The sequence below is a fragment of the Lithobates pipiens genome, unplaced genomic scaffold (assembly GCF_037356315.1).
Source record: "Lithobates pipiens isolate NorthernLeopardFrog02 unplaced genomic scaffold, aLitPip1_a1.2 Scaffold_22, whole genome shotgun sequence".
NCBI classification, from domain to species: Eukaryota; Metazoa; Chordata; class Amphibia; order Anura; family Ranidae; genus Lithobates; species Lithobates pipiens.
The window spans coordinates 305,393,522-305,417,534 of NW_027507784.1; the positions used below are offsets into that span (position 1 = coordinate 305,393,522).

The following is a 24,013-nucleotide window of genomic DNA, read 5'->3' on the forward strand; positions in this document are numbered from 1 at the left end:
CAGAACAAACAATACTGTGTGGAATGTCATGAGATGAGTCCTAAAATATGCGATTTGTCCTGGAGTATGCGATTTTTTAGGGTAGCCAGCCTGGGGCCTTCATGCTGATTACTTTTTGTAACTTTGTTTTGGAGTTTTTAGTCTTCTTTGCTCATATGGCATTTGTCCTAATATTTTGCCTTGCCTGGTTCCTCTCTATCCCCTTTCTAAACATGCTTATGGAATTTTGAAATAAAACCCGTCTTCATTAGATCCCTTATTTTAGTCCCAGTAATATCATCACTGGGTCTATGTGTTTCTCTATGCATTGCAGGCAGGTGACTGAGAACAATCATCATGCTGTACATAGCTTCCCGAAATCATCACAGCACCCTCTGGTCTCATTACTCCTTTCAAAAGCACTCATCCCTGATGCAAGCACTGGGTTGGCTCTTGGGAGTAGTTATCCAAATATCTAAATCCCTTGATGGGTGGATGTCAGTCTGGAGGAGGGGGCTTTCCAGATAGGTTGCTCTGCATGTAAATATAGACTAGACAGGAGCCTAACATGCTCCCAACCGCCTGCTGTACATATACTGCGGCAAGGCGGCTCTATTGCGCGAAATCACATACCTGTATATGATTTTGTCAATAGCCACTGGGGGGCGCGTGCCCCGCCAGAGCCGCGATCATGCGCTGATTGGCCACAGGGGCAGCCAATCAGCGGGCCCCGCGGATGCGATCGCTCCCCACAGAGACAGAACAGTGGTCTGTCAATGTAAACAAGCAAACCTCCATGCTGTCAGGCGTGGACACTGATCTAGTGTTTCTGCTAATCGGGAACACGGATCTCATTGTGCCCCCACAGTAAGAAAGCACAAACAGGGAATACACTTAACCCTTTGATCACCCCTTTCTTGCCAGTGTCATTTATAGTGTCAGTGCATATATCTTTAGCACTGATCACTGTAATAATGTCACAGATTCCCAAAAAGAGTGTCAAAAGTGTCAGTTGGGTGTCCGATCTGTCCATCTGGCACCAACAACCATGCCATGTTCAAAGTTACTTAAATCCCCTTTCTTCCCCATTCTGATGCTCAGTCTGAACTTTAGCAAGTCGTGTTCACCACATCTAGATGCCTAAATGCATTGATCTGCTGCCATGTAATTGGCTGATTAGCCATTTGTGATACCAAGCAATTGAACAGGTGTATCTAATAAAGTGGCCAGTGAGTGTATATTGTTGTGACCTTATGTTTTTTGTAAACAGACCTACAGCTATAGTAGAGACTTTTCTAACATTTGTATCGTTTTAGGCAGTTTACTCCTATCAACACAATTGGGATGACTTCCTAAAGCAGTAAAAAGTCTGTTAATTTAGCAAAATAAATAATCACTCAGCTTAGTAAAGGTGAACAGCAAGGTGAAGTAACGAGAACTCCCTTTTGTCCTTTATTAACTCCAACCCATCGTGTACAACAGAGGTAGGCAACCTTAACCACTTGCTTACAGGGCACTTACACCCCCTTCCTGCCCAGACCAATTTCAGCGCTGTCACTCTTTGAATGACAATTACACGGTCATGCAACACTGTACCCAAATTCAATTTTTATCATTTTTTATTTTTTTTTTACACAAAACAGAGCTTTTTTTTTTTTTTAGGTGCTATTTAATCACCACTGGGGTTTTTATTTTTGCTAAACAAAAAAAAAAAGACAGAAAATTTTGAAAAAAAAAATCATGTTTCATAGTTTGTTATGAAATTTTGGTAATTTTTCTCCTTCATTGATATGCGCCGATGAGGCGGCACTGATGGGGACAGATAAGGCGGCACTGATGGATAGCACTGATAGGTGTTACCGATAGGTAACACTGATAGCTGGCACTGATGGGCAGCACTGTCGATGAGGCACTGATTGGTGACATTGATAGGTGGCACTGTGTGCACTGATGGGAGGCACTCTGGGCACTGGTAGAGGACACTGTTGTGCACTGGTAGGTGGCAATGTCAGGTGGGCACAGATGAGCTGGTGGCCGCTCTCCTTGATTGGGACTGATGTCCCTCTGACAGCCACCAGTGATCGGCTTTTATTTCCCTTCCTTGCGCTATCAGCGCGAGGAGAAAAAATAGCCGATTACTGGCTCTGTTTTCATCATATGATCAGCTGTCATTGGCTGACAGTTGATCGCGCGGTAAGGGATCAGGATCAACCCTTTACTCCGATCTGTAATCCAGCGAGTCTCAGACTTGCTGATCACAGGGCGCGCAGGCCGCTCGAGCACGGGAGGACATCTATTGACACCCTCCCGCCAAAGTAGGTCCACGCTGTAGCCATCATTTGGCTATACTAGTGCGGATCTGAAGTAGTTAAAGAGGTGGAAATCTACCTGAACAACATGAGAGAAGTCAAAGATCACCAGGCACAGTGTCGCCCCCTCACACCTTATTTAAACCATTTTAATTGCCAAATCATGTCGCAATCGTGTGATTGCATGCCAATCATGGGTTTAAATCAGGTGGTGAGGTGGCAACAAATTGCCTCCACCACCACTTGTCAAACACGCTTGGATCGCTTGTGAGGGTGCAGTGCAGTGCATCTGCAACCTTCCTGGGTTAGCTGCGCTTTGCCATAGACTTCTATTATATCCTGCAGGTGTGGTTTCAGAAATTGCACCAAACCCACAGGGTATAAATGAAGTCTGTGTCTAAACACAGCAAACCCACAGGGAAGCTGCAAGTATTCTGGGTAAACCACAGCACATCAGTGTGAAAGCAGTCTCATACTATTATGCCTGGTGTATTGCTTCACACTGAACTAGAGATCTCGTCTTTCCCGCTGATGGCACCACTCTGGAGACCACCACCTGGGATAAGAGGTGGAGTGCAGTTGGTATCACTTCGCATGGGACAGGAACCAACATTACAGAGGAGGCTCTTGCTCCCTACTACAGCTCCAACTTTACAAATAGCTCCCCCTGCATTGCACTCTGATGCTCTGAGATGGCGGGTCAGCAAGCCCAGACCGCGATCTACCAGTCACCTGTGCGGTGATCCACTGGTTACTGACCCCCAGTGTACAGAAACAGGTTGAGCCTTCAAGTTTTCCATACAAAAACAAAATGCATTTTGGGCTGGCAACTCTGCTACACCTCTACAGTTCAGTAGGTTTTAGGCAGGCTTCAGGGTATTAACAACAACAAAGTAAAAACCTGTTTACACAAATACCTTGTACATGCTGAAAATACCAGAGATTACAAGGAAGACAAACAGGAGCTTAGGAACAATGGGAGCAGTCCTAATCGTATGCCAATTCTATACTTAAGGTATCAAAAAGAAAGCTGTCAAAAGTTTTTTTTTTTTTTTTTTTAACTACCCGCTGACCACTCACAGTAAATATACTGAGAGCAGTTGGCAGGTGACAGCTTTCTCCTGGGTTTGGAAGCTGCATGCGCGGGTCCCCCTGCCGATCTGTGCTGTGATCATCACATGCCTGACAAAGGGGTCCTTTGTGACTTCCGAAACATTGCCCTACATGTTCTGTGATGTGATCATGCTTCAATAAAAAACTTGTTTGGACACTACTTGACGATCCATGGTGTGCTGGCCAATATCCTCATTGTGGCTTTCTGATCCAGTTTCCAGCTGGTGGTTGCTGCAGCACCCAAATCTTCTAGAGCTTTATCCAGAAACGTGTGCAATGGGGATATGGCGTATTACCTGTGCTGTGATTGGACACAGCACGAGTTTGGCAGCAGATTTCAGCTGATCCGCTGTGTCAGATCACACATAGAGTTCTGTGTTTATAAACACGTAGAACTCTGTGAGCATAGGAATAGCAATCTGGCTGTTTCTTCAAAGCAGGGAGAAAAAATGGCCAGATTGAAAAGTAAAAGCAGCACGTTACACGTTGTTAGGCATACATTTAACACATTCATTGCCCCTAGACCAGTCAGTGTCATTAGTACCAGAATCAGTGTAAAGTTATATTACTGATCAATATATTTTGGCATAAATTTATGAAGAAGTTTGATTTTTCTTACTGGATATGTTTTATAACAGAAAGTAGAACATTTTGGGGTTTTAATCACTTAAAGAGGAAGTAAACCCTGATGAGTTTACTTCCTCTTTCATTCCCTGCAAAGGCAAAGCATAATGGACTACTACTACACATTGACAAGTGCGCAGTCGTGCGACGCTGTACCCAAAAAATAGAGCTTTCTTTTGGTGGTATTTCATCACCTTTGCGGTTTTTATTTTTTGTGCTAACAAAAAAAGAGCGACAATTTTGAAAAAAAACTATTTTTTTTTACTTCTTGCTTTAATAATTATCCCCCAAAAAAGTTTAAAAAATGTGTATTCTTCTACATATTTTTGGTTAAAAAATAAAATAAAAATCGCAATAAGAGTATATTGGATTTGTTTTTGCACAAATGTTATAGCATCTACAAGATGGAGGGATATATTTATGGCATTTTTATCTTTTTTACTAGTAATGGCGGTGATCTGGGATTTTAAGCGGGACTGCGACATTGTGATGGACAGATCGGACACTATTGTCACTATTTTGGGACCACTGACATTTACACAGCGATCAGAGCTAAAAATAGCCACTGATTACTCTATAAATGTCACTGGCAAGGAATGGGGTGAACACTAGGGGGCGATCAACGGGTTAAGTGTGTTCCCTGGGAGGTGTTGCTAACTGTATGGGGGCTGGGCTGACTGGAGGAGGATAGAGATCATTGTTCCTAATTACTAGGAACAGACGATCATCACTCTCTCCTCCCCTGACAGAACGGGGATCTGTTTGTTTACACTGACAGATCCCTGTTCTGCCTTTCTCTGGAGCCATTGCTGGACCCGCTGATTGGCTCCCCCACATGTGAATGGGCACCCGCTCACAAATTACTGTGTACCGTCCAGCGTACAATGATGGTGATTTGCGTAGGGAGCCAACTTGCCGCAGTACTACTGTGGCGGCGGTCCGTAACTAGTTTAAAAAAAAAAAAGAACATTAAAAAAAAAAAAAAACAGCTGTGAAAAGAAAGCTCTATTTGTTTGAAAAAAACAGAGCTAGACTTAACGGTAACTCTTTTTCCATGACAGCCTCTGAGACAGCCCCCCCCCGGGACATTTCCAAGAATGGAGCTGCCGCGCGTGTCGACTCCCGTGCGCACGCGCGGGAGTGACGTCATCGCGGCTTCGCCGAATGACAGCGGCGGAGCTGCGAGACGCCACCAGCAAGATGGATGTGGCGGACTACAGGGGACAGCGGCGACTTCGCTGGCTCCTGTGTCAGGTAAGTGACACATAATGGGCTACTATGCGATGCATAGTAGTCCATTATGCTTTGCCTTTGCAGGGAATGAAAGAGGAAGTAAACCCATCGGGGTTTACTTCCTCTTTAAAGGAATTCCTTACAAATTGATCTTGCTGTAGGGAGACCTGAAGAAACACACTCAGGGCAATACTGCTGGAATTCCTGGTTCTTCCTGCCCCTGCTCTGCTCTGCCAAGAAAATTGAACCTTCTCCAGATTTTGGTATAAATGGCCCTGGCTACTGGCTTACGACATTCTAAAAGGGTCTTGATGACTCTCTGAAAACCCTTGAGCCCTCAACAGCTGTTCCTCAAATACCACGCTGTAAGTCTGAGGGTCTCTACCTGAGGGTGCCGAAGAGGTCCCTGTGTGACCAGATCCTCCCTCACCAGGAGAGGAATCGGGGAATATAAGACCAGCCTCTTTAGGGTGGCAAACCAGGCCCTCCTCTTCGAAAATGGAGCAATCAGAATGAGATCTGTCTTCTCACTCAAAAACTTCTGGAGAACCGCCGTGACTAGTCTTACTGGAGGAAAGGCATAGCAATGGCTGAAGTGCCATGTATTGGTGAAGACATCCATCTCCCAGGCTTGATCCAGCGGACTCAGGGAGAAGAACTGGGCGACCTTCTTGTTACGTTCTGAAGCGAAAAGATCCACCTCCGGCTGGCCCCAGGTCCTCACAATCTGCTTGAATACTTCCTGGTTGAGTGACCATTCATCTTGTTTTACTCGCTGATGGCTGAGAAAGTCCGCCAGAGAGTTCTGAGTCCCCTTTAAGTGGACTGCTGTCAACGATGCCAGGTTTAATTAAATTTTCCTGCTATCAACTGTATATGTATGCAACTACAGCCACATTGTCTGACCTTACTTGAAGGTGCTGTCCCCTTATTCTTTGTTGGAAAGACTCTAAAGCCCTCTGCACTGCCAGTAGCTCCCTCTGATTCAAGGTCTGCCTGGCTTCAACCTGAGACCAAGTTCCCTGATCCAGATCAGCTCCCCAGTCGAAAGGGCTGGTGTCTGTTGTCACCACCAGAGCTGTTGGTCTGAACCACAACAGACCCCTATCTAGATTGTGACTGGTTCGCTACCACCACAGTGCCCTTTTGACTCTGGTCGATATGGGCATAGCCTGATCCCAACTCTGCTGGCTGCCATCCCAGCAGTGTAGAAGTATAGTATGTAATGGGCGCTGGTGAAACCCTGTCCAGGGGACTGCTGGGAAACACATGATATGGGCTTCCTGATTGGTCTGAAGCTGCGCCACCGCTAGACCCACTTTCTCAATCTTCTCTAACGGGAGAAAGACCTTCTTCTCTGTTGAAAATATCTTGTATCCCAGGTACTGTACTTCCTGGGCTGGGATCAGCTGGGACTTGACCCAATTGATCAGTCAACCAAGGGAGCACAGGAAATCTTGTGCTTCCTGTAAGTTCTCTTCCAGCTGCTGATAAGATTGGGCCACAAACAGAAGATTGTCCAAATAGGGGATCGCTGTAATGGCCATGACACACAGCGGAGCTAAGGCTTCAGCCAGAACTTTTGTGAAAATCCTCGGAGAGGATGCTAGTCCGAATGGCAGTGAAGAACTTCTGAATTCACTCTGACTGCTAGCCTGGGGAATTTATGGAAATCCCGATGTTTCGACACATGCAGATATGCGTCCCTGAGATCGATCGTTACCATATAACAATCGGGAAACAGGAGATTTGTTACCTTAAAGATAGACTCCATCCTCGCTTGTATCTGATAAACTTGTTCAGAGGACGGAGATTGAGAATTAACCTAAACTTGCCTGATGGTTTTCCAACTACGAATACGTGGGAATACACCCCCTGGCAGCGTTCTGCATGTGGCACTTGGCTGATGACTTGTTGATCCAACAGCTCCCCTAACAGCAAACTCAGAACCCCCACTTTCTTCCAGTCTCGGGGTAACCAGAAAAGTGGGAGGGGGAATGGTATTGAATTCCAACTTGCAGATGTTTTTTATTATTTCCAATATAAACGGGCTTGAAGTTGCGTTGGTCCATTGTGAGAGGAAGTCCCCCTATCTTCCTCCCACCGAGGAACAGGAGTCACTGGGCTGTGAGGTGGTCTGAGGTGGATTGAATAATATTCCTCCTCTTCCTTGTCCCTTCTGACCTGTCCAGCGTTTTTTAGGAGGACCCTCTCTCTCCTGTTGGGTTTGCTGCCTGTAACCTTGAAAACAACTTTTGCCCCATGTTTTTTTCTTCTTTTCTTGTCCTGGGTACACTCCAGTGCCTCCTGAAGCCCAGGTCCAAAGAGGTGATCACCCGAGAAAGGCAATCCACAAAGCTTGAGCTTTGATGTTGCATCCCCTGACCAAGCTTTTAACCATACGGCCATTCTTGCAGCGTTTACCAGTGCTGCTGACCTGGCCTACCAGCTTTACTGATTCCGCAGAGTCATCTGCTAGGAAGCCGACTGCTTTAAACAGTAAAGGAAAAGATTTGAGCAGTTTTTGCCTGGACGTGCCTGCAGAAATGTGGGATTGCAACTGCGTTAACCAGCATTCTAAATTTCTGGCAACGCAAGTAGCTGCAAGGGCTGGCTTAAGCCCAATAAAAGAAGCATCCCAAGCTCTTCTCACCAACACATAGGGTCTCTAAGGGATCCCAGGTTGTCAAAGGCCAAATCAGTCTTTTTGGAAACCATAGCCAACGGTGCATCCAACTTTGGGATTTTGTTCCAAGGATGGGCCGCCTCCTTTTCAAAAGGGAAATCTGTATTTAAGACTGCCTGAAAATAATGGTCTTCTTTCAGGGCTCTCCTACTCCGGCTAGATCAATTCCACTAGACATTTGTGCACAGGGAATACCTGGGATTTCTGTGCGCTGACCCCATGATAGATGAGGTTGTGCTTGGAAAGCTGTACTGCCTCCTCCTGATCTCCAAGGTGTCACAGATCGCCTTCAGTAAGTCCCCCACATCGTCCAGCGTCAATCTGTACCTGGACCCTCTGGAAGAATCTTCCTCTCCCTCTGAATCAGACCCCGAGTCCACTTTAGAGGAGGCAAGTGACCTGGGTTCCCTTTCCCTAGCTTCACTATCCTCCTGACTAGGTTCTGATAGGACAATCATACTTGCTGCTCTGGATAGGGACATAGAGGGACCCTGCATCCTATCCATCATCCCTTTAAAAGATTGGAACATGGATGCAATCTCCTCTTTAACGGACGTAAGGATCTTGTGACATGCCGTCATAAAATCGTCATAAAATCGTCCTTAACCAAACTGCTGACACATTCAGAGAAAAGTGTTTTTTTCCAATTGGAACCTAGCTTTGACCCACAAAAGGCATATCTTCTCCTAGGGGGCTCCATCTGGGCCTTGTCCTGGGCTTTACCCTAAAAGTCAAAAAGAAAAAACAAAAACGCCCATGAGTGCCTGCCCCAGACCTTCACCACCACTGTGATTGGGATCAAACAGAGGAAGTGCCCAGCCCGTCACCTGTGTTTCTCCACCCAGGGAAGGAAAATTGGTCCAAAGGACCCCACCTCCCCAGGGTAAGGACATGGCCAGCCCTCACCACGCTTACCTGGGAGGTACCAGTGCCAGAAGAACTGGAAACAACCGCCTGAGATGCGGCAGTGCCCTCCATGGCTCCTTGGTGCTTGCCACAGCCTCTGCTGGGTCTGTCACTGGCTCCGGATGTCTTACACATCTGCTTGACACGCTCAGACCAGAACCTTGTCTCCGGCACCCCCTGATGATGCAGCTCCGCCAAAAGTTCACCTCACTTCCGCTTTTGGGAGCACAGAAGTCCAGCCTCCGATGCTCGTACTTCCTCTTTGCATACCCGGAACTACCGAGTGGACGGCACTTCCCTGTTCCACCAGACATGCACCCTGCAGCTGCACTGGATGCCGCCTGTCCGTTGGACCGGGGTCACCGATGTCAGCAGAGGAATAAGTAACCAACGTAATGGGGGCGGGGTCCCGCCACATTGTCAGGGGCCCCGACTCTCTCCGAGTCTTATGGCAGCAGTAGCCCTCTCATCCCTGGCTGGACAGAAGGGTGCTGAGGCAGAGAAGGTAACTTCAGGTGCTCACACAGCACAGCCCTGAGCATGGAGCTCCCCAGGTTCCTAACATGCTTTCTTCCTGTCTGGCAGGAAACACAAAAAAAACTCAAGGATAAGGCCTGGAGGACCGCCTTTAAACAAATTTGGGTGACGCGTTTCCTGTCCCGGAGGGAAGAGCCCTATGTCTCAGAGACGATAGGAGAAAAATTGTATACATTTAATTTGGGTACAGTGCTGCATGGCTGTACAATTACCGGTTAAAGTAGCAAAATGCTGAATAGCAAAAAATGCCCAGGGGGTAAAACCTTCTGGAGGTCAAGTGGTTAAAAAAAATGAAAAAAATAGCTTCTTGAATTGGGTGAAATTTGTCTACAAACCGGACAGTCTTAACCCGTCCTTCCCAGCCAAAGTGTCCCTTTAAATGGGTTATTATGCCCTGGGGGCAGCATGTTCTTCCTGTTCATGGGATCACTGTGATCATGTCACAGTGGTCACATGATCAGAAGCCAGGCCCATCACCTCCCAATCATTGCTAGAAACCAGCAGCTGTCTGACAGCTTCCATTGTACTTCCGGGTCATTGCGGATATAAGTGCTGCAGGTCTCACAGATGCCAGATTTTCGTCATGTCTCCGCCTCCCTTTCCTCTGTACTACTCACAATACACACAGCCTCTGTATCCTTTTATGGCCATAAGGAGGGGGACTCTCTTTAACAGGCTGAATAGGCAGCTGAGGCTAAAGCTGGCCATTCTAGTAGATTCTGGAACCAAAGTGTGCAGTGAAAGCATCGTAAGCAATTTCAGCACAGGAGCCTGTACAACTGTGCAAGACTGAAGGCAAGGTTGGAGTTCAGCTTTAAGCTACAAATATAATCTAAAAAAATTACAAGTATCAAATATACTACATTAAATAGCGATAAATATTTTAATGAAGAAAATCTGTGTCTCATTGTACAGTGGTGTGAAAAAGTGTGTTTGCCCTCTTCCTCATTTCCTGTTCCTTTGCATGTTTGTCACACTTAAGTGTTTCGGAACATCAAACCAATTTAAACAATAGTCAAGGACAACACAAGTAAACACAAAATGCAATTTGTAAATGAAGGTGTTTATTATTAAAGGTGAAAAAAAATCCAAACCATCATGGCCCTGTGTGAAAAAGTGATTGCCCCCTAAACCTAATAACTGGTTGGGCCACCCTTAGCAGCAACAACTGCAACCAAGCGTTTGCGATAACGTGCAATGAGGCTTTTACAGCGTCCTGGAGGAATTTTGGCCCACTCATCTTTGCAGAATTGTCCTAATTCAGTTACATTAGAGGGTTTTCAAGCATGAACGGCCTTTTTAAGGTCATACCACAACATCTCAATAGGATTCAGGTCAGGACTTTGGCTAGGCCACTCCAAAGTCTTCATTTTGTTTTTCTTCAGCCATTTGGTGGTGGACTTGCTGGTGTGTTTAGGATCATTGTCCTGCTGCAGAACCCAAGTTCGTTTCAGCTTGAGTACACGAACAGATGGTCGGACATTCTCCTTCAGGATCTCTTGGTAGACAGCAGAATTCATAGTTCCTTTTATCACGGCAAGTCTTCCAGGTCCTGAAGCAGCAAAACAGCCCCAGACCATCACACTACCACCACCATATTTTACTGTTGGTATAATGTTCTTTTTATGAAATGCAGTGTTCCTTCTACGCCAGATATACTTGGACACACACCTTCCAAAGAGTTCCACTTTTGTCTCATCGGTCCACAGAATGTTGTCCCAAAAGTCTTGGGGATCATCAAGATGTGTTGTGGAGAAATTGAGACGAGCTTTGATGTTCTTTTTGCTCAGCAGTGGTTTTCTCCTTGGAACTCTGCCATGTAGGCCATTTTTGCCCAGTCTTTTCCTGATGGTGGAGGCATGAACGCTGACCTTAACTGAGGCAAGTGAGGCCTGCAGTTCCTTGGACGTTGTTGTGGGGTCTTTTGTGACCTCTTGGATGAGTCGTCGCTGCGCTCTTGGGGTAATTTTGGGCGGCCGGCCACTCCTGGGAAGGTTCACCACTGTTCCATGTCTTCGCCATTTGTGGATAATGGCTCTCACTGTGGTTCGCTGGATTCCCAAAGCTTTGGAAATGGCTTTATAACCCTTTCCAGACTGATAGATCTCAATTACTTTCTTTCTCAATTGTTCCTGAATTTCTTTGGGTCTCGGCATGATGTGTAGCTTTTAAGGATCTTCTGGTGGACCTTACTGTGTCAAACAGCTCCTATTTAAGTGATGCCTTGATTGTGAACAGGTGTGGCAATAATCAGGCCTGGGTGTGGCTAGAGAAATTGAACTCAGGTGTGGACAACCACAGTTATAGTATGTTTTAACAAGGGGGGCAATCACTTTTTCACACAGGGCCATGATGGTTTGGATTTTTTTTCACCTTTAATAATAAACACCTTCATTTACAAATTGCATTTTGTGTTTACTTGTGTTGTCCTTGACTATTGTTTAAATTGGTTTGATGTTCCGAAACACTTAAGTGTAACAAACATGCAAATTAACAGGAAATGAGGAAGGGGGCAAACACTTTTTCACACCACTGTATTTTGATTTCCAGAGTACTTTAAACATTATAAATCAGACTGAAAGTGTCTGAAGAAAAAAACAAACAATCATTCTGATCTTCTCTTTCTCTTCTCTAGTGCAGCCTGAAAATTACACTGTAACCAATTGTGTTGGAAAACACACAGTTCTCAGTTCACTAATAGGTTTTATTTTTTTGGGCATTTCAAAAGTGATCTATGACTATGGCAACAGCACCTCCTTATCCACTGGTTGAAAAAAGGAACTGCATCTTAACGTATCAAAGATTCCATGTAGTACAGTGGTGTCTAACTTAAAAGGGCCACATTTGTATCCACATTTGGCTTTTTTTTTGCATCCACAAATTGAGTGAAGGGACAAGTTTAAGAATAAAATTCAATTAAAAAATGTCAGGAGATAGGTATGTGTATCGCAACAAAACCAAGGAACAAAAAGCATAGAGCTGGTATCTCTCTATTCCAGAAATTGCAATGCATGGTATCCTTTTCTCACACCCATCTATATGTAAGTACCATAATGCCACAGCTATGCTGGGGTTTCTGTGAAATTACATTTAGATGAGAGCAGAGGCATTAATAATAAACCCCTGTATTGGTGTCAGTCATAAGTCCCCCCCCCTTCATTGAGGGTGTGGCAGCATTGATACAAACTCCCCCCCATTGGTGTCAGTGACAATGTCAACAATAAGAACCCCTCTTTACTGGAGTCAGTAACACTGACAATTGATAACTAACTCCACCACCACCCTTTATTGGTGTCAGTCGTAGCAATAATTAACCCCCCTTCAATAGTGTCAGTGATCAATAATAAACATACTTAATTGGTGTCAGTGATGATGACAGCAAAAATAAGCCCCTTCATTGTTGTCAGTGGAAAGCAATATTAATGCCCCTTCACTGGTAGTAATAATAAACCCCCTTTCACTGATGGTAATTATAAACTTTCCTTCACTGGTAGTGGTAATAAACCCCCCCTCCCCGCACTTGTGATAATAATAGACACCCTTTCACTGGTGATAATATTACCCACCCTTCAGTGGTGGTAATAATAAACCCCTCTTCACTGGTGGTAATAATAAACCTAAACCCCACTTCACTGGTGGTAATAATAGACACCCTTTCACTGGTGGTAATAACCCACCCTACACTGCTGGTAATAAAAAAAAAACCTTCAATGAAGTCAGCAGTAGTAACAATAAAGTCCTCTGCACTGGTGTCAGTGGTAGTAATAATAAACCCCCATTCATTGGTATCAGTGGTAATAATAATAACCCCCCCCCCCTAAATTTTATTCAGCGGTAACTTACCTGAGCGCACGCTCCAACGCAACTTCCTCCATCCTCAATAACTTCAGGCCAGAACTATACTATCCCTGTCAAGCAGAAGATCAATCTGCCTGAAAGGTCAGGCAGTGCCTGCGTCATTCGAGTGCCTGAACACAGAGAAAGCCATTGTTGCTGTTGTTGGAGACGCATCTGAATTTTCTATGCTACAAACCCAACTTTTATGAACCTTCAATATATTTAGAATGCATCCAATTTTACTGATGCAAATCATTCTGAAACATTTGCAGTTTCAAATGGTTCACCATTAAAGCTATTTTTCCCATGATTTTTAAAAGATGAAAAGAAGAAATCCCCAAAACCAAACAATGAAATGTATTATATGTATGTATTATATCTCAGCTTACCAGTCCTTACATATGATGGCTGCATTCGTTTTCAACTGGTATTCCTGCCAGTAATACACTTCATATCTTAGGATGACAACACTCACTAACTGTACTGTATCTGCAGTGAAGCAGCGATATCACCATAGGCTTCTTTTTAATCAGAACTACAAACAACTCCCGACCCCTCTCCATAACATAGTATGAGGTGTTCTATAGATCAGTGGTCATCAACCCTGTCCTCAGGTCCCACTAACAGGCCAGATTTTATGTATTACCTTGGGGAGATGTAGACTAGAATACTGCAATCACGGATCAGTAAATTATATCACCTGTGATGTATTTCAGTTATCTGGCCTGTTGGTGGGCCCTGAGGACAGGGCTGATGACCACTGGTGTAGATGACAGAAGAGAGCTGGGAAAACAGATAACATTATTTGAGATCTCAGTTGTGTGCATAGAAATTACAAGACACAAGATCTGACATTATGAACAAGTATTTTGTTTTTTTTGCACTTCAAGAAAACGTTTTTAGCCTGAAGAAAAAGAAAATGAATGTAGCCACCACATCAAAGGACTGGTAAGCTGCAATATAAAGAATGTTTTTTCCTGGATTTAGATATACTTTGTACTTTTATGTGCCACCACACACCCCTGTGTTAAAAGCAGAAGCAGAAGCTTGCTAAAAGATGTTGTGTTTCTGAGAAATTGTGTCCCCCAATGTGCTCTGTAATTTCATCCAACCTTTCCTTCAACACTACTGGGGATGAGCTCAGGCATGTTTGGATACTAGTCTGAACCTGCCAGAACTATCCCCTTGGGAAGCTGGCACTTCTGCCAATCATAAGCATCAGAGGTGCACAGCGGCACGCATGAAAGGAGCGTGTATACATGTAGAGGGGAATGCTTCTGCCACTTACAGTCAGTGATCCGCAGTGACAGCTTACTAGGATAGTTCAGGTGGGTTCTGACTGGCGGTCTACTGATTATCGGTATGGCCGATATTCACTTTTTTTTTGAAGCATCAGTCACAAACTTACCAATGTTACTGATATTGCTCCAAGCTGTACCGTTCTTTAGAGCAGACAGTCGGCTTTTTTAACGCTTGCTGTTATTACAAGCAGCGGGAGGGGACTCCCCACTCCCCCCCCCCTCCACTGGTATGCCCGATCGACCAGCCGGCACATCCATCAGCTGGCCGAAGATCCGGACAAAGCTAAGGATCTAGCAATCTGGAACCAATGTCATATCATCACTTCCGGATTACTAGCATCCTATAGGGGCCAGTTTTTAAAAAAAGAAAGAATTCAAAAATACTGATCTGGACATTTTGCATACTTTTAAGTGCAGAGGAGGGGTTTAGGGTCTTATAGACCCCCGATCCCTCCATAAAGAGCACCTGTCACTGCATATTACTGTTGCAATTGATGTTTTCATTCCTTGCGACAGCAATAAAAGTGCTAAAACATATATATATATTTTTTTTAAAAAGGATAGTGTAAAAATAAAAAGTTTAAATCAACAGAATATCAACACCTGATATTGGTTATTGGCCTGAAAGGCAGCTGAAAAGTCGGTATTGGCCCTCAAAAAGCGATATTGGTCGACTCCTAGTTCAGACAAGTATCTGAACATGCCTGAGCTCATCCACGATCACTAAAGGACATAATAGAAATGTAAGGGAGTGGAAGAAACTGCAAAGCAGACAGTCGCGCATCCGAAACACCCAGATGCATGTCGGACGCTAACAAGCTTTCATCATATGCATCTAGAAAGCTTCCATTTAGATAAAGTTACATGATATATTTTACACTGTATTAAAAACTAAAAAAAAAAAATTACATAAAAATGTCCATACCAATCTGAAAAAATTAAAATAAAAATTACATAAAAATGTCCCTACCAATCTGAAAAAAAAAAAAAAAAAAAAAAAAAAAAAGAACATTTTTTTTTTAACTTACTAGAAATGGCTGTTGCTAGGCAGATCGTCCTAATCTGCCACTTCCTACTTCCTACACCACGGTGATATTCAGTCTTCTCCTACCCGCATTGTCTTCTGGGGAAGGTGGCGCGGTGTCTTCTGGGAACTGTGTGTGTCCCAGAACACAGCCAGCCATTCACAAAGCGCTGTGCAACTCGCGCATGTGCAGCAGGAAATGGGCAGTGAAGCCGCAAGGCTCCACTGCCTGTTTCCCTTAGTTGGAGTGGCGGCACCAGGACCCGAGAGACGAGTCGGCCTCAGGTGGCCGACATCACAGGCACCCTGGACAGGTAAGTGTGCTTATTAAAAGTCGGCAGCTGCAGTGTTTGTAGCTGCTGACTTTTAAAAATGTTTTTCTTTCAGCTGGACCTACGCTTTAAGGTTTCTCACCTTGGAAAAATAGTGACAGGGTCGATTTAAAGTGAATGTCTATTTTTTTTTGGGGGGGGGGGGGGGTTGAGTGGAGAAAGGTTAGAAATCCTGTCAGGTTTTATTGATATCTGGGACTCTGTAAGAGAGATTTCTAATCACTTCCTGTTCTGCTGACTACAGTTTTTTTCAAGATAGGACAGTGAAAAGAAATCTCCAACAGCAACACAGTGAACAGTAAAACCATATAAAAGAATCACTAAATGTCACTAAGTATTCTTTTGTTTTCATGAAGCTTGCTTCTGTTCCCCATACTCACGGTATACACGTGTCACGTTACTAACCTTGCCATTCAGTACAATGTTCTGGCTTCCACACAATACAGACTGTCTGCTGACTTTGTTTCCAGATGCCTAGTAATAAAAAACACACACATTACAGAGATTTAGTCTGTGACTAATGGTCATACATTTTTTATTACTTAAAGCAAAGGAAAATGAATATGATTATGTAGACGGAATAAGTATCTTAAAACTAGAAACTGTCCAACATTCGGCCTGCGTGCAGCAGGGGAGGTAGCTGTACTAACATCGGATTGTTAGTACATCAGCTCCGACCTGAGCTTCAGTATTTTTTCATTCAGCCGCACTCCTGATTGGCTTTTGAGTCATGATTAAGGCCTGATGGCCGAAACGCGTTGGATTTTTGGCAAATATTCATCTGCAATAATAAAATGTTGCTTTAGCTGAATTCCATAGCACCAGCCTTTCTACCTTGCTGCATGGATGTTGCATGGATTATACATAGAGGTTTCCAGAGATTTCCCAGGCTGAGTGTTGTGTTCTTGAGCTCACCAGGCATTACACGGGAGCCATTGAGCCAATCAGGAGATTGGCTCAATGTGTTTGAGTGGACACAAGGCATGTAGAGTAGGCATTGTCCTTGTCTGCAGACATGTGTCTCTCTACACTAATCTGTGTTCCACTGTTGTAGCAGTAATCCGCATCAGTCTTGTGTAATGTGTTTCCAGTCTATGACTGTCTCTTGAAACATGCCCGCAGTCTCTGACCATCTCTCGTGTCATGCCCGCAGTCTTTGACCATCTCTCGTGCCACGCCCGCAGTCTTTGACCATCTCTTGTGCCACGCCCGCAGTGTCTGACCATCTCTCGTGCCAGGCCCGCAGTGTCTGACCATCTCTCGTGCCACGCCCGCAGTGTCTGACCATCTCTCGTGTCACGCCCGCAGTCTCTGACCATCTCTCGTGTCACGCCCGCAGTCTCTGACCATCTCTCGTGTCACGCCCGCAGTCTCTGACCATCTCTCGTGTCACGCCCGCAGTCTCTGACCATCTGTCGTGTCACGCCCGCAGTCTCTGACCATCTGTCGTGTCACGCCCGCAGTCTCTGACCATCTGTCGTGTCACGCCCGCAGTCTCTGACCATCTCTCGTGTCACGCCCGCAGTCTCTGACCATCTCTCGTGTCACGCCCGCAGTCTCTGACCATCTCTCGTGTCACGCCCGCAGTCTCCGACCAGCTCTCTTTTGTCACGCCCGCAGTTTCTGACCATCTCTTGTGTGCAGCTATCTGGTGCATACTGCACACAGCTGAAGTTACACAATGCAAAGTTTACACTGGGTTGGGCCTATGATGACAGAACAAATGCATTTTATAAGAGTTTTCCTTGTATCCCATTCCTGATCATCCCTTCCTATACAGAGCTGGATCTGAGTCACCAGTCTCCGGTCATAAAGACCAAGCCAGGCTGGGACCACCGCTACAGAAGGGGCAGGTTTTCAGTTTTTCTGGTCACCGTGGAGTTTATTTACTAATTCTGGAGGGTGCAACTCTGTATAGAAACCAATCAGCTTGCAAGTTTCATTGCCACAGCCTAATTGAACAAGCTGAAGGCAGAAGCTGCAGTTTATGCATCTAAAGCTGCACCAGATTCTGAGTTCTCCAGCTTTAGTAAATCTCCCCCCATGTGTACACGCAGATCATAAGGATATACTCTATTTAGGGTGACACCAGCCCCCTCTGCATAGGCCAGTGAGCTGTCACACAGAGTGTGTACAAGGTATGAATGTTTACAGATGTGGCAAGGCTGGGCATTAAACACAGGCCACCTATAGGTGCAAGTTCCATGTATGAAGCACCTCACTCAGCCCCGAGCACACTCACTGTCTCTATATACTCCGACTTGTTATACAGCAGCTCACTCAGCTCCATGGCTCCTCCGGTTAGACGTCACATCCGGCGTGCCCGGGCATCACGTGAGCCGCTGTCATCGAGGATTGGGCGTGACCGGAGGAAAAGGACTACAACCAGAGAGGAGTGGGCGGGGCCTGGATAGAGGGAATGTTACCAGAGAGAAGTGGGCGGGGCCGGAGGACATGGAACACGTGACTGCTGGAGCGAGGCGCCTGTAAAGTAGGTACCATGTCCTGTGCTGGAGAACTACAAGTCCCAGCAGCTCCTATAGGCCGTGTCGTTGTACAGCGGGCTCCGTCCGCCCTGCAGTTCTTCTCTGACCTTTAATGTTCTCTGTCACTCTTTCTTGCAGAGCTGAGCCTCTCTGCTCTGTTGTACACGTCTGTATATTGCATTTGTACATTATGTACAGTATATACAATGTCTGTCCGTTTTGTAAAGAGTGGGAAAAGGTTACAACCCCTATCAGGTGTTACTTTTTGTGTGTGCCCCATTGGGGGGGAATTTCTCTTCACTTCCTGTATTGGAGACACAACAGGAAGTGACTCTCTAAAGTGAGAAGTGCCCCTTTAGAGAATTTCCTTTCTCGTGTTCCGGTGACAATAAAGTTTTGGAATGACTATTTGTTTATTTTCCAGTGACCGTGGTCAAATGGAGAAGGATGAATCTTCCCAGTGGGAACACAGACCGGAAATAAAAACCTGACAGAGCCTGTCACCCCTCCGTACTGTATAGAGGACAGAAGGTTGCCTCCTCTGCTTTTGGTATGTGCTCTCAGGTCTCTTAAGGAATAACATGGCTGGCTCCCCCTAGACAGCATGTCCCTTGTATAGTGCAGATAGCCAGGCCCCTGGTCCTCCTCCGTATTGTGCATCCTTGGGTGACAACATTTCTCCTCCATGGATAGACACCCAGTGAGTGTTGTCACCCTTGGACAGCAAGTTGCTGTGAGGTCTCCTCCTGGCCGGATCCCCAGACACAAATAAAGGACAGACGGGCCTGCAGACAAATCAACAACCACAAGGGGTAATCTGCTATATAATGAATAAGGATGAGCTGCGGCGTGTCCGCACAGCCCACGTGCAGAGCCTGCCAGGAAGTTGGCGCTGCGCTAATCACAGGCAGTGAGACATTTCCCGATCTCTGTAGCCGCGCATCAGGACAATGGCGCAGTGCCGACTTCCTGGCAGACTCTACACGTGGGCTGTGCGGACACGCCGGAGCTCATCCTTAATAATGAATTCTACTGAGAGTGGTCTGACGTCCGCTAACATCACAGAACCGGTCCAGGCTCAGGAAAGATTATGACAGTGAAGTCGGGACCCACCAACATGCCTGGACCAGCACCTAGCTCAGCCTCTCAGCAAGCTGCTGCCACCCTTCCCCAGCCCAGGGCTCCAGTGAGTGGGGAGAGCTGTGACTGACAGTCACTATCTCTCTGCTCATGGAGCTCTGAGAACCAAGCGATCGGCTTTGTTTGATCGCTCCATTCTCAGTGTCAGAGCTGGCAGGGGACAGATGCTGCATCCCCCTAAGTAAGTATATTTAAAACAAAATAAAAAAAAATCCATACTTCTCTTTTAACCACTTAATGAGCGCCACCGCATATATACTGCGGCATGGTGGCCCTATTGCGCAAAACAATGTACCACGAGACAGTGTAGCCACACGTGCGCCAGCTGCACAGCGAGGGAGCTGATGCATGGGTTCAGAGGCCGCTATGTCCGCCGGCCACCCGCGATCGCTCCCCAGAGAGGCAGCACAGGGATCTGCCAATGTAAATAAAGCAGATCCGCGTTCCTTACAGGAGAGTACCGTATGATCGTATTGTGTCGTGTTCCTATTCCTAGTGATTAGGAACAGCGATCTCTCTGTACTCCCAGTCCGTCCCCTCCCCCCACAGTTATAATACCTCCCTAGGACACACTTAACCTCTTGATCGCCCCTTAGTGTTAAAGTGATTGTAAAGGTTTGCTTTTTTTTAACAACTTCCGGACACCCACCGTCATTATACATCGGTACTTTGAAGGAGGATATCATTGTTATGGCAACAGCTAGCTGCCATAACCCCAGTATCCTCATCTTCAGCGGACAGTCCAGTTTAACATAAAAGTGGTCTTCTGAGGTCTTTTTGAACCCAGATCTCATATTTAAGAGGTTCTGTCATCACTTGTAATAGGAATAAAAGTGACACATATTTAAAAAAAAAAAAAAAAAAATGTAAACGCGCCCCATCCCGATGAGCTCGCGTGCAGAAGCAAACAGATAGGTGAGTCGCACCCGCATATGAAACCAGTGTTCAAACCACACATGTGAGGTATTGCCACGATTGGTAGAGCAAGAGCAATAATTCTAGACCTAGACCTCCTCTGTAACTTAAAACGTGCAACCTGTAGAGTTTTTGAAACATTGCCTATGGAGATTTTTAAGGGTAAAAGTTTGTCCCCATTCCACGAGCGGGCACAATTTTGAAGAGTGACATGTTGGGTGTCAATGTACTCGGCATAACATTATCTTTCACAATATAAAAACAAATTTTGCTAACTTTGCTGTTGTCTTAATTTTTTAATTCAAAAAAGTGTATTTTTTCCAAAAAGTGCGCTTGTAAGACCACTGTGCAAATAAGATGTGACAGAAAGTATTGCAATGACCACCATTTAATTCCCTAGGGTGTTAGAAAAAAAATGTATAATGTTTGGGGGTTTTAAGTAATTTTCTAGCAAAAATAAACAGTTTTTTTAACTTGTAAACAACAAATCTCAGAAAGAGGCTCGGTCCTTAAGACCCCTTTCACACTGGGGCGTTTTTCAGGCGTTTTTCATGCGCTTTAGCGTTAAAAAATACGCCTGAAAGAAGCCGCAACTGCAATCCCAATGTAAAAGCCCGAGTGCTTTCACACCGAGATCCCTTTCATACTGGGGCGTTTTTCAGGCGCTTCAGCGTTAAAAAATACGCCTGAAAGAAGCTGCAACTGCAATCCCAATGTAAACGCCCGAGTGCTTTCACACCAAGGCGCTGCGCTGGCAGGGCGTCAAAAAAAGTCCTGCAAGCAGCTTCTTTGCAGCGCTTTTGGAGCGGTGAATAAAGCGCCCCTTCCCATTGAAATCAATGGGAAGCGCCTGAAAAACGCCTGAAAAACACTATTGGCAGCAGCGTTTTGTGGGCGCTTTTAACCCTTTATTTGGCCACTAGCAGGGGTTAAAAGCGCCCCAATAACGCTCGAAAAACGCTGGTAAAGCGCTGCTAGTTTAAGCAGCGCTTTACGAGCGTTTTTCGGGCGCTGACATTGTGAAAGGGTTCTTAAAGCACTTGGGCTTTCACATTGGGACTGCAGATGAGGCTTCTTTCAAGCGGTTTACAGGCGCTTTTTTTAACGCTAAAGCGCCTGAAAAACGCCTCAGTGTGAAAGGGGTCTAAGTGTTTAAATAATAACAAACATGTTATACTTACCTGCTCTGTGCAAGGGTTTTGTACAGAGAAGCCTCCAATCCTACACTTTTGGGGTTCCCCCGCTGAAGCCCCTGGCTCCTCCCCTTCAGTGGGTGCCCCCCCAGAAAGCCACTTTCCATGAGAGCACCTGTGCAGGCTCACCCATGAGCCAGTTGCTGCGTCCATTGACACAGACAGCGGGACTCTGCCCGGCCCCCCGTCTCCCGTCTCACTGGATTTGATTGACAGTAGCAGAAGCCAATGGTTCCTGCTGCTATCAATCTGTCCAATGAGGACAGAGACAGCAGCTGGAGCCACTGGGCTCCTGCACATCGCTGGATCAGACGGGCTCAGGTAAAAAAAAAAAGGTTGGCTCTGGGGGCAGCTGCAGCAAAGAAGGTTTTCATCTTAATGCATTAAGGTGAAAAAACATGAAACTTTACAATCACTTTAACCCTGTGTCATTTATACAGTGATCAGTGGATATTTTTAGCTTTGATAACTGTAATAATGTCACCGGTCCCAAAAAAGTGTCCAGTGTGTCAGCCGCAATGTTGCAGTCCCGCTAAAAATCGCTGATCACCACCATTACTAGTAAAAAAAATAATAATAATAATAAAAAGGCCATAAATCTTTCCCTTATTTTGTAGACGTTACAACTTTTGCACAAACCAATCAATATACGCTTATTATGATTTTTTTTTTTTTTTTACCAAAAATATGTAGCAGAATACATATTGGCCTTAACTGATGAATAAATTAGTTATATTTTTTGGATATGTATTATAGCAGAAAGTAAAAAATAAAGTTTTTTTTTTTTTTTTCAAAATTGTCAGTCTTTTTTTGTTTATAAAACCACAGAGGTGAAAAAAAAGGACATAAATTTTGTTGATGACCTGGTCATTAAGGGGGTAAATCCTTCCAGGGATGAAGTGGTTAATAAGTGAGTACTCACCAGCCTATGGTATCCAGCGCTGTCTTCCCGCAGTCAATTCTTCTCACCACTGCTACCAGGTTGGGTTTGGGAGCCAGCTGCGACTTCCCAATGAATCAGTCAGCATTCCACTGTGCATGCATAAGATCGCATGGTGCAGGGTTCTGCAGCCTCCTTGGGATATGTGATGTTATCTTGGGGAGGGGGGGGGGGGGCCTTTTCAGATCAAAGGTTGAGAAAGAGTGGGTACTGGCAAAAAACTGTGCAAATCTTCAACTGGGTGCTGGATAAATAAATATGGGCCAGCGTGAGTAATGCTAACAACCAAAATAGAAATATCCACCAGCGCAAAGGTGTCCTCTTAATCAAACACGGAGGTATACCCAAATAGAAATACTACCAGTATAAATAATTAAATAAAATAATATTTAAAAAAAACACCACTGCAAGTGAAAAAATCCTGTATGAAAAAATATGTAAATATAAATGCTGCCGCTCACTAATGCATCTAATTGTGCATAAATCAAAATGATGTGTGTAAAAGGCGCTGCGCTACATATGGTAAACTTAAACTCAGTGTTATCCAAAAAGACAAAATTTAGGTGCCGCTCAGGTAGAGGTAAAGTCCAACTAGACTGCTGTGAGTGCAGCAGAACAGGGAGCTTGTCCTAGCTCTAAGCTGCAGCAATGTCAAAGAAAAAGATCCATAAGCCGCACATTATGAAGCAGACCCATGTGCATGAAGCGAGATGAATAGCAGCCTCAGCCAAGCCACGCCCCCAATGTGTTTTGCCCCTTGGTGTTTAATTGTGGGGATGTGCTCTTTTCACCACCATACGGATACACTCACCAGATGCCCAAGGCCCAAAAAGATCTCTATCACTGATTGGACTGAGTAGTGGAATAGGCACTGCATGGCTGAAATTTAATTTATTTATGTTTTAAGTTTATGTTTACCGTATGTAGTGCGGCTCCTTTTACACACACAATTTAGCGTGAGTAGTGACAGCCTAAACAATGAGTTGTGTAGCTATACCAGTAATGTTCAGATCATGTTGTGCACACAAATTGTTCCCTGTCGTATTGTGCTTGTGTCACCTTATTCCTTCTTCTTTTTGTTTTTTAGCAAGCAATGGAAAACATGCAAGAGAAATGCTTCACATTGGAAGACAAAGCAAAGGTATTACGGCACACCTATCCATTAATAATTATTGCAAGCAAAGCAGCCTAGGGCTTCAGGTCCATGTGTGGCACCATCTTCACCATGGTAGTATGCTCCACATCAAAGGGTAGCTTCCTTTTTAGTAAATTTGTACTTTTTCAGCCCTCCCCCCATGGGTAAACATCTACATCCTTGCTCCTGAGATTGTCTGTGTGACACATTACTGGATCTCACACCAATTTTTATTCAAAACTGTGCTAACTGAGCCCTGTGACTGCTGTGCATGTGCCTCATAGCCCCCACTTATACTTATGGATGACACTGTACTCCGTTTG

At 45.1% G+C, this 24,013-nt stretch overlaps 2 protein-coding genes across 2 annotated transcripts in view; one reads left to right on the forward strand and one right to left on the reverse strand.

Moving 5' to 3' along the window:
• The window catches only part of DCTN5 (dynactin subunit 5), a 36,404-nt gene extending 18,150 nt beyond the window's left edge, over positions 1 to 18,254 (reverse strand). The window contains exons 1-2 of the mRNA XM_077449321.1: positions 18,124 to 18,254; positions 16,287 to 16,355 (exon numbers count right to left, since the gene is read on the reverse strand). Of these exons, the coding sequence (XP_077305447.1) occupies positions 16,287 to 16,355; positions 18,124 to 18,171 (117 nt within the window). The 5' untranslated portion in view covers positions 18,172 to 18,254. The remainder of the gene's footprint in view (positions 1 to 16,286; positions 16,356 to 18,123) is intronic.
• A 56-nt stretch (positions 18,255 to 18,310) lies between these two features.
• Positions 18,311 to 24,013, forward strand: part of PALB2 (partner and localizer of BRCA2) — a 36,656-nt gene continuing 30,953 nt past the window's right edge. The window contains exons 1-3 of the mRNA XM_077449318.1: positions 18,311 to 18,372; positions 18,792 to 18,917; positions 23,643 to 23,696. Of these exons, the coding sequence (XP_077305444.1) occupies positions 23,649 to 23,696 (48 nt within the window). The 5' untranslated portion in view covers positions 18,311 to 18,372; positions 18,792 to 18,917; positions 23,643 to 23,648. The remainder of the gene's footprint in view (positions 18,373 to 18,791; positions 18,918 to 23,642; positions 23,697 to 24,013) is intronic.